Source organism: Tasmannia lanceolata, unplaced genomic scaffold, assembly GCF_043159265.1.
Source record: "Tasmannia lanceolata isolate RefF3 unplaced genomic scaffold, GAP_Taslan_0.1 ptg000018l, whole genome shotgun sequence".
In the NCBI taxonomy this organism is placed as follows: Eukaryota; Viridiplantae; Streptophyta; class Magnoliopsida; order Canellales; family Winteraceae; genus Tasmannia; species Tasmannia lanceolata.
Window position 1 is genome coordinate 67,426,184 of NW_027518695.1, and position 11,317 is coordinate 67,437,500.

The 11,317-nt window shown below is 39.2% G+C and overlaps 1 protein-coding gene across 2 annotated transcripts in view; it reads right to left on the reverse strand.

Annotated features, from left to right (window-relative positions):
* LOC143849696 (exocyst complex component SEC3A-like) overlaps window positions 1-11,317 on the reverse strand; it is a 109,830-nt gene that overhangs the window by 20,604 nt on the left and 77,909 nt on the right. For both annotated transcript variants that reach the window (XM_077358852.1, XM_077358853.1), the window contains 3 exons: window positions 8,375-8,472; window positions 8,114-8,222; window positions 7,826-7,894 (listed from right to left, as the gene is read on the reverse strand). In XM_077358852.1, coding sequence (XP_077214967.1) covers window positions 7,826-7,894; window positions 8,114-8,222; window positions 8,375-8,472 — 276 coding nt within the window. The remainder of the gene's footprint in view (window positions 1-7,825; window positions 7,895-8,113; window positions 8,223-8,374; window positions 8,473-11,317) is intronic.

Consider the following 11,317-nt stretch of genomic DNA (forward strand, 5'->3'; position numbering starts at 1 on the left):
AAATGGATTCTGAATTCTGATAAAAATATTCAGTTTAAATTGTATTTCTTTTAATCATATGAAATAATGAGGAAGCCGTATGTACACTTAAGAAATACCCAAAGAAGAAATGGGAAAGGGTGATGGGAAGCCATTGAGCTATCCCCGTAAACAAAGGTATACAACTTGGGAGAACCGTGCAACTCCAAGTTGATGTCGGAATCCTACGGAGACCAAGAGTCCCTAGGCGGTATGATCTATCGTAATAAGTCCCCGCGGAATCGACCGTGTTGGCAAGGGCAACAAGCTAGTGGGAGCTGGAGTGCCCTGGGAATTAAATTAAATCATTATAATGAGAACGTAACGGATTTGTAATTATTCTGGTTGTTAGTTAATTATTCTCGTTCAGTTCTCAGTAAGTTGTTCACTTTAAAAATGATCTTCTTATATTTAAATTTGCAAGTAGTTGTATTTCTTTAAAATGAATTCTCTTATTCTGGTTTAGAAAATCTCTATAAATTATCATGTTGGAAAAATATTTGTTCAGTTTATTTGAATTGATAAATAAAAATGGATCTTGATCTGTTGTTTAGATTGAACTATCATACCTGCCAGGTTACTATCACTCTGCTTGACGTTGTTTTCTCCCCAGGATTAGAGGATGCCCACGAGGGTGCGTTTGTGCACAAGGACGTTTAGGAGCATAGAGCGATGGGAGAAATAATTGAAATGACGATACTTTCGTCGACGTCTCGGTTTTATTTAAGAAATTTCTAGTTTGGATTTTATTTAGTAGAACATGTTATTGAAATGTCGATGTTATTGTAAGGAACATTTTAGTTATGGAATAAGAATGGCAGTTGTTTAAGTTTCCATAGATGTTTGTTTAAAATAAAAAATTTATTGCGAGTATTTTGACAGGTGTTTGCTTGTAGCGATCCGGTCACGGGAATCGGGTCGTTACAGTTGTGGTATCAAAGCCCGGGTTTACGGAGAACCTGATGCTTGTGGGTTGAGTCGTTAATTTGGGTTAGATAGCTAATAGGTGACATATGATATGTCACACCTTTAAGTTAACCGAGAATTTGAACGAGATAGGAGAACTACTCTAAAAACTTTAGTAAGTAAACACACGATTAGAGACTTCATGGTACCTCGAAATTTTAGTTAAGATGTATCAAAGAAGGAAGAGAACTGGCAATGCTAATCAAGCTCCTGCACCTAACAACAATACTCAGAGCCCAACTCCGGCTCATAATCAAGACGGTCTGCAATTACTGGCTGAAATCCTCAAGACAAATCAAGAGGCTAATCAAGCTGCCCTTCAGACTATTGCAGCCAGCCTTGGGACTCGTCAGGAGCCGAGACCCCGTGACAATGCTTCACAGGTGCACCGTCAGTTCCGAGATTACCAACCATCCGAATTCAATGGGACAGGCGACCCCTTAACTGCAGACCATTGGCTTACAGAAATAGAAGGGATCTTTACTGTAATTGACTGCACCGACGTGCAAAGGATTCGTCTTGCTTCCTTCCTATTAAAGGGAGAGGCGGGTGTCTGGTGGCGGACTGTGGTTTAGAACTATCCCGCAGTCTTGTCGGGAACTTGGGGACAGTTCAAATTCCGTTTCAACGAGCAATTCTTTTCTACGCGCATCAGGGATCATTTGGCGGGACAATTCGCTGATCTAAAACAGGGAATCTTGTCTGTGGCTCAGTATGGAGCCAAATTTAGAGAACTTTCACGCTTTGCATCAACTTATCATCTTACTCAATCGGTGATCAGACACCCCCATATTCTGAAGACGAGGTCACCAGCAAACGCCGCAGATTGTCAGTCTTCGGTAATGTACTGGACGTATACGAGGATGACGATTACGACAGTGGCAGTAACTGAAAGGTAGATAATTAATTTTAATTACATCATAACTGATAGTTCAATATGTTGCTTGGAATAAGAAAGAGCGGAATTTCGGGGACGAAATTCAATTAAGGGGGGTAGATTGTAATGACTGCGATTAACTTTTCTTTAATAACCCTAAGATTTAGGCTTTGGATCGATGGATCTAAATTTCAAGACTGAATTGTTAGAATTTTTAAACAAAATAATAAAAAGATTTGAAAAGATTTTGGAGGGAAGATTCAAATTATGTTTCCCTCTCTTGTTTTAAAGCAAAAGACTTGCATATGTGGGGACTTGAACCCAAGACCTTGGTGAATGTGCTTGTGGTGTGTTTTCAAAACAAAAAACGTTTATGTCTTTTAATGGTAATTAAGAGAGAAACGTTTTTGTCTTTTAATGGTAATTAAGAGAGAAACGTTTTTGTCTTTTAATGGTAATTAAGAGAGAAACGTCTTTGTCTTTTAATGGTGATTAAAAGAGAAACGTTTTTGTCTTTTAATGGTAATTAAGAGAGAAACGTTTTTGTCTTTTAATGGTAATTAAGAGAGAAACCTTTTTGTCTTTTAATGGTAATTAAGAGAGAAACGTTTATGTCTTTTAATGGTAATTAAGAGAGAAACGTTTTTGTCTTTTAATGGTAATTAAGAGAGAAACGTTTTTGTCTTTTAATGGTGATTAAGAGAGAAACGTTTTTGTCTTTTAATGGTAATTAAGAGAGAAACGTTTTTTTTCTTTTAATGGTGATTAATTATCCTCCAACAGTCAAATTCTCATCTATAAAAAGAAGAGAACAGCACCATTGGAGATATAGTTTTTACAGAAAACATCAAAGTTTCTGCTTGTCTTCTTCCTTTCCTCCGTTCTGATCTGAGCACAGTTCTACGGTGATTCTGGGTGGACCAGTCAGCGAGTGCACGTGGACTGGAGCCAACTTTGGCTGTTTTATCTTGGAGCGTCACACAAAGTTGAATTATTTCATCAATTCAAAACCCTTGTGTGCGTTGAGACTTTTCAACCCCTTATCAATTCTTTATATCGACTTAAAAGAACATCGATATGATTTTATCTTCAGGCTGATTCCCCTCACACTTTCACTTAGAGGCCGTCCCAATATATACATCCGAGGTCTTTACAAGGCAGGTGATACCTAACTTTGCTCGTATGGCTTTCAATTTATCCAACAAGAATGGTGAAGTATTTGATTTATATTGATTCTAAGTTATTCTATAAATAAATGAAATTATGTCTTTTATATTATATGTTGAAATGGATTCTGAATTCTGATAAAAATATTCAGTTTAAATTGTATATCTTTTAATCATATGAAATAATGAGGAAGCCGTATGTACACTTAAGAAATACCCAAAGAAGAAATGGGAAAGGGTGATGGGAAGCCATTGAGCTATCCCCGTAAACAAAGGTATACAACTTGGGAGAACCGTGCAACTCCAAGTTGATGTCGGAATCCTACGGAGACCAAGAGTCCCTAGGCGGTATGATCTATCGTAATAAGTCCCCGCGGAATCGACCGTGTTGGCAAGGGCAACAAGCTAGTGGGAGCTGGAGTGCCCTGGGAATTAAATTAAATCATTATAATGAGAACGTAACGGATTTGTAATTATTCTGGTTGTTAGTTAATTATTCTCGTTCAGTTCTTAGTAAGTTGTTCACTTTAAAAATGATCTTATATTTAAATTTGCAAGTAGTTGTATTTCTTTAAAATGAATTCTCTTATTCTGGTTTAGAAAATCTCTATAAATTATCATGTTGGAAAAATATTTGTTCAGTTTATTTGAATTGATAAATAAAAATGGATCTTGATCTGTTGTTTAGATTGAACTATCATACCTGCCAGGTTACTATCACTCTGCTTGACGTTGTTTTCTCCCCAGGATTAGAGGATGCCCACGAGGGTGCGTTTGTGCACAAGGACGTTTAGGAGCATAGAGCGATGGGAGAAATAATTGAAATGACGATACTTTCGTCGACGTCTCGGTTTTATTTAAGAAATTTCTAGTTTGGATTTTATTTAGTAGAACATGTTATTGAAATGTCGATGTTATTGTAAGGAACATTTTAGTTATGGAATAAGAATGGCAGTTGTTTAAGTTTCCATAGATGTTTGTTTAAAATAAAAAATTTATTGCGAGTATTTTGACAGGTGTTTGCTTGTAGCGATCCGGTCACGGGAATCGGGTCGTTACAGGAGGTAGAAGAGACCTATCTGTAACTTGGCGCCGCTGATACTGCTGTGTAATTTTTTAGGTGGAGCTGGCTTCTCCAACGTAGCAGAAGCAGTAGAAGCTGCAGAAGCTGGCCGCACGGAAATAGGAGATGACGGAAGAGAAGCAGGTAGATCTGGTAAGGGAAGCGAGACCTCGGTCTCGAGAGAAGGGGTGAAAGATGCCGCGTCATGTTCGAAGTGTTAAAAAGTATAAATGATTAAAACTCCTTTCTCCAATAGCTTAAGCTTCTGGAGAAGTTGGTAAGTTAACAGGAAGAATGCCTCAGACTCAAAGAACGTTACATCGGCTAAAACAAACCAGCGACGCAGACGAGGGCTATAGCTACGATAGCCTTTCTGCGTACGGGAATACCCCAGAAAGACACAACGCTCAGACCAGGGATCGAGTTTGTCACGGCCAGGTCCAAGGTGATGAACAAAACAAACGCATCCAAATACACGAGGTGTCAGAGGAAACTGTTCCTTACCAGGAGATAAAATCTCAAAAGAAGAGGCACCCTCTAAGACAGAGGAAGGAAGGCGATTTGCTAAGAAACACGCCGTGAGAAGGGCATCACTCCAGTATACCTTAGGAACACTCATCTGAAAAAGAAGATTGCGGCCTACTTCAGGTAAATAACAAAGTTTCCTCTCAGCAACACCATTCTGTTGAGAGGTGTACGCACAGAAGACTGATGTAAAATCCCATGTTGGGAGAGATAGGATTGAAAGCCATTAGTGTCAGAAAAATATTCTCTAGCATTGTCAGTACAAAGACATTTAATATTGCAATTATATTGATTCTTAATTTCAGAATGAAATGTGCGAAAAGCAAAGAACACGTCGGATCGACTCTTCAGTAAATATAACCAGGTCATGCATGAGAAGTCATCAATAAACACAATAAAATACCGAAAGCCAGTACTACACGCGACCCTAGAGTGTCCCCATACATCAGAATGGACTAGACACTCGACTAATGATCCAGGACGGAAACGACACACGACGGTGCTTCCCGAGTTCACAGGACTCGCACTGAAAACTAGAAAAAGGTCCGGGAACCAGAGAAGTCTGCTGCAGCCGCTGAAGTGAAGGATGCCCCAGGCGACAATGCCACTGAAATGTATCCACAGAGCTATGTAAGACAGTAGGCGGCCGGCAGTCAAGACGATAGAGTCCATCTACCTCACGACCCGTTCCAATCGTCTTCCCAGTCGAGAGATCCTGAAACAAACAGTAAGATGGGAAAAATGAGACTGAACAGTGAAGAGATTTAGTAATTTGGCTAACTGAAAGTAAACTAAATGGTGATTTTGGTACACATAAAACAGAAGATAAGGTAAGAGCAGGATGAGTGGAGATATGACCAACACCAGTGATAGGTGTAGTGGACCCATCAGCAAGGGTGATAGACTGAGAGGGAGACGAGAAAGAGCGAAAAGAATGAAGCTGAGAAGAGTTACCAGCAGGTGATTGGATGCGCCAGAGTCAATGATCCATGACCCTGAGCTAGATAGAAGGGTAGTGGGTGAACTACCTGGCTGGGCAAAACCTGCAGAGGGAGGACGAGAACTGAGCCGCAAACGCTGGAACTCCTTATAATCGGCACGGGATAATGTATAGGTGGAATCAGCTGGTGCAAGAACAGAAGCAGAGGGAGCGCAATCTGAAGCTGAAGCAGTAGTAGCACCCATGTGAGCCGAGCGTGCCTGACGAAGCTCGGGATGCAGGGTATAGCAATGGTCAATATAATGTCCCTCGCGCTGACAGTGAGTGCAAAAAGAACGGTCACGGCCACCACCAGAACGACCACCACCACGGCCGGCACGGCCACGACCAGAGGAGGCTCCACCACGAGGCGGACGAGTACTGCCATCATAGGTTGCGAGAGCAGAACCATCAATAGGAACAGATATCACTGGATCATCAGGAGAGCACTGTTGGATGCGGGAGTAAACCTCAGTAAGGGAAGGAATAGCGTCAGAACCGATAATCTACTGACGAAGATGCATGTACTTTGGACCCAAACTCTCAAGGTACTGCACAACACGGATCTGATCCCTCTGACGGGCAGCCTCTGTGAGATCCGTGGTTAGCGGCATGTAAACATCAAGCTGCTGACAGAGGCCAACGAATTGGCTGTAATGGGTGGCAAGAGGAAGATCACCACGGCGGAAATGCACCCACTCAGAATAGGTAGAGCAGATCCGACTAATGTTTGCCACGCCAGAGTAAAGAAGAGTAACCTGATCCCAGATCCGTTTCGCAGTAGGCAGAAGCATCAAGGGCCAAGAGACGTGAGAAGCCATACTCTGCCACAGAAGGATACAAACAAGAGCATCCTCCTGTTCCCATCTATCAAAGGTGGGATCCGTCGTAGGAGGAGGATCACGACGAATGACGTGGGCTTTCCCACGGGCAATAAAATACTTCTCGACGGCTGCTATCCAAGTAACGTAGTTTGCCCCATCCAACTTAACAGTAGTGGTATGTGGGAATGATCCATCCACACAGAGAGATGATGACGAAGAAGACGCCAAAGAGGGTGTCGGACGAACACCAGGAGCCACTCCTGCGGAAGGATTGTCAAGCACCTCCTCCATAACAACAAGCAAGAAAGAAACAGACAATCCAAACCAAGACGAATAACAAGTGATAACAGAATAGGTGGGCAAACTAGGATACGCCAAGAAAGCTAGACGCGGCTCCAAGAATGACGGGCATCGACGAAGCTTGACAAGAGGGAAGCCATGAGGCACAGAGGGGAGCCGCAAAGACAACAAGAATCAAAGTAGGGTAAGAGATGAAGATCTAACACATAATAACAGGGAGAAAAGAGATCTTTCAAAATGTGTGGGGGGGTGCTACACGGGGGTACAGGACCAGGAGCTGTGCGCAGGGGAGGAGAAACGTGGCGGGAGGGAGGGCGCCTTCAGGAGAGAACAACTCCTTCTTAGGAGGAAAAAGACAGTGTGCCGGTGTGCCTCGAATGAAACTTGGCCCGGAGTTGGGTTTAGGGTTTCGCGGCGAGAGGGGAGAGGGGTGGCGGAGAAGATGGAGGCTGATAGAGAACCCTAGGGATCAGAAAACCCTAAGGCTCTGATACCATGTTAACCGAAAGTACAGAGAAAATAAATGAGTTAGGGTTATCTCTCCCTGACTCGTATCTTTATACTAAAACATAAAGGAATGTACAAAGTCCTAAATGCTCTTAGGCAAGTTACATATTCCAACACAGGTCATGCATTGGAGTGGCCATACTTATCTACAAGGAAATTTATGTTAATGAAGGGAAGTTTGCATATGTTGATCGCTTTTTTAGGAACACAATAGGGTCATTTGGATACACGGATTTTATAATCTTGGATTTCCTCAAAATCTTGCATGGCAAACAAGGGAAGAAGGAGACCGTCCCGTCATTTTCTGATTTCTCACCTCACTTTTCGTCGAGCGAGAGAGTAGGAGATCGTCCTAAATTCAGGTTTTAGAAATCTCAAGATGGGGAAGATATTTCTAAAACCTGGATTTCTTACTTAAAATCCAGGATAATAGATTCTAAAATCCAGAATTTTAGACCACTTTCAAACTAAAACCTGGATTCTAAAATCCATGTATCCAAACAGCCCCAATACCTTTCTTTGTAGAGAAAACACAAGCATGCCAGTCCTAAATATCAGTGAAAAGAAATAACTAATCAAGTAGAATCAAGATCCTCTCACCTCCTCCGGTGGAATTGTGAACATTAAATCCTCAATTTTACGGGCAAACTGAAATAGTCTCTCAAATTGCTGCAGAAAACAGGTTTGACCATAAGATATCACACCTTCAGAAATCATAATATAATGTTCCAGTAAGCAATTTAAAAGTCGGAACTTATTTGAGCTTAAAGAATCTGACAAAACTGGATACCAATTAATGAAGGCTATGTCCATGACCCTAACAAGGGAGTGACTAAGTACTCACATAGTATATGTGCCAATCAAAAACTAGAATAAGAAAAAACTTACATAGTATATGATCATGTTGATATGGCGCGAGCAAGCTTGTTCATAAGACTCACTTGCCTGATGGTAGAACTTTGCAAGTGTTTGTACCTCATTAGCTAGGTCATAAAGACTGCATTCAATCACTTCTAATCAGCCTACTTCACACGATAATTCAAATTATTTAAAATTAAAAGAAGCATTTATAATGAACCTGAAAATCAACTTCAAAAATTCCAAAAACAAAGAGAAAACTGAAGACTTATATTCTCTTGAGGGAATTACCTGTTCTGAAAAGCTGCATAATTCTCTAAAAGTACAATATCAGCATACTTTGGGTCAGTTTGAGCAATTTTCTCCAAAGTCACAAACATGATGCTAACCTGTTTCGGAACATAATGTCCTATATTATTCCTATCCTTGAACTTAAATTTAACCAAATAAAACATCAACCAAATAAAATTCCCAGCAACTAGTAACCATCTTCAAGTAACTATTAATGTGCTAATTTAACTACCTGCAAGCAATACAAGGTATTGATCCAGGTATTTCTTTTGTCACATTATAAATATGCTATAGAAATTGTAGGGTGTTATAGGTGCACATGCAATCTAATGGAAAAAAAAATACTGAGATCTTGCATGTTGTATCAAATTACATAAGAAACAAACAGCAGAATAACAACACAAATAAGTTGCCGACCTTAAGATTATGGTGGTCTCATCATTAAAAAAAAATGATTACGGTGCCGTATGAAGGATTTCCATAAAGTGTATTTTGTTCTTCATTTGTAGGGCCTAATGTAGCTGACAAGCTACACTCAAATTTATTATTTGGTTGTTCCACTGAAGTTTATCACTAGAATCAATTACATTTTCAGATTCAGAAATTCATATTATTAAATTTTCATATCACATGAAGTTATAAGCTCCTATACCGATTCAAATTTGGCCACATGCTTCATCCTTTGAAAGAAGCTTATTCCAAGTTCGAAGTTTCTAGCGTTAGGCATGAATGCAAAAAAGCCATTAGGTAAAAATACCCCTAAATTGGAAAAAGGCAAAGGAGACTTCCAACAAAAGTAACATTCTTGAGTATTGAATACTTGGTTAAAATCTAAAAAGGTGACACAACAAACTCTAGGAAAAAAGGAAAAAATTCAAAGCATAAACCTGCAACCAGTCTGCACCGCAAGGGATTCCCCTAGTGCCTTGAGGCATGCTTCACTCTAAATTTGTTAGGAAAAAAGGTAAGAAATTTCTTTCTAGTCCTTACTTTCCATATATTTCTCAATTTTTTATAACCAAAGGAAACGACCCGAGTTCAATGCAAGGTAGGAGGTTGAGCATGAAAATAATGTGCAAATATAATTTACAAACTAAAGAACATAATCAATCAATAAATTATAAAATATATTAATTTTTTTATTGCAATAGCATAACATATTCCAAGGATATATACATAGTTTTAAATTTCGGCCGAAATCCGAAATTTCAACCAAAATTTCGTTTTTCACCCTTATATACAAAATTTCTACCGAAATGTAAAAGATTTCCACCGAAATGTAAAGATTTGCACCAAAATTACTGAAATTTCCACTGAAATGGCCGAAATTTTGTACCTTTTTGGTGGAAATTTTAAGAAAAACAAAATTTTTGTCAAAATTTTACATGATTTCGGCCGAAAATTCCACCTAAATCGAAATATTTCGGTTTCGGTGGTGGCCGAAACCAACACCGGAACCGATTAAAAGTTCTGGTAAAGTGGAAACTAAATCTTCTATCCCAAATTTCTCTTCAAGTTAATAAAATAGTGGGTGTGAAACCATTTTGAATCCTACCCTTACACAAAGGTATATCCTTGAAGTGTGGAATATTTGGTCAAAAATCTAAAAAAAATCAAATTAAAAACTAAGAGAAAAACCATGAGATGTAGTTTAGGTTTTCGGCATAAGAAGCCAAAAATTTAAAACTTGCAGCCAACGTACTTAGCACCAGCGTACTTAGCACCATGAGATGTGGTTTATGGTGAGTTCTTCAAGGAAGAAGATGCACCCTCTCTCTATCGCTTTCACCTTCTTCCGCACTTGTTCATACTTGGCACAATTTTTCATTAAAACCCCACATCTTCCAACTTCTTGTTTTTACTGAAAGAAGCACCAAAAAAGTGTACACAAATTCTTGGATTAGGACTAGTAAAACTACTCTTAACAATGCTTGCAGTGCCATAATTTTGCACCTCCAAGATTCTTTCATTTTTCAGCCTTTCATCCAATAGTGTTTTAGCTAGGGATTGAATTTCTTGTTTTCTAAAAGTGCAAGGTACCACTACCGTCGGTATCTTCTCCATGATTCTTCAAAATTTTCAATATTGACATCATCAACAGTTGCATTATTCTCATGCATTAATGGGTCTTCAGCATCAAATTCATTAATGGTATGGTCATCAATCTGGTTTCTTTTTCTAAACACCATATTAATACTAAATAAAGTTGATAAATAAAATAAAATTGAAAATAAAAAGCAATGTAATCTTGTAGGTGTCGGCCACAATTTGGAAACGAAAATAAAATATCATTTCCTATGTCATATACTTAATTATTAGAAGATAGAAATTCAATCAAAACATGAGAAATCAAAGGTAGAGGGAGCTACAGAAGCCGCAAACAGAGAGAGAGAGAGAGAGAGAGAGAGAGAGAGAGAGTTTTGATTGTTTAGAAATAATTATTGGTGGCATTTGGAAATGAGAAGAAAATACCATTCTCTATGTTAAATACTTAATTATATTATAATATATATTTTATATTCTTTGTTACAAGAGAATGAAGAAGAGAAAAGTGAGTTAGGGTATTCTCCCCCTCACTAATGTATTTATATAAAAAAGAAGTGCAATGACCACTATGCCCTTAGGCTTACACATACACACAAATACACTTCTAATACTCCCTCTCAAGCTAGAATGTAAATATTGAGCATTCCAAGCTTGGTACAAATATCACAAGGCTGGCTTTGCTTAGGGGTTTCGTGAGGACATCGGCAAGTTGGTCAATCGACCGAGTGAAAGTGGTGCATATCTCTCTCTGTTGGATCCTGTGGCGTATGAAGTGACAGTCCACTTCTATGTGCTTTGTACACTCATGGAAGACAGGATTAGTAGTAATGTGAATAGCGGCCTTATTGTCACAGTATAGGTGAGCTGGGGATGATGAGGGAAAACCAATCTCAGTTA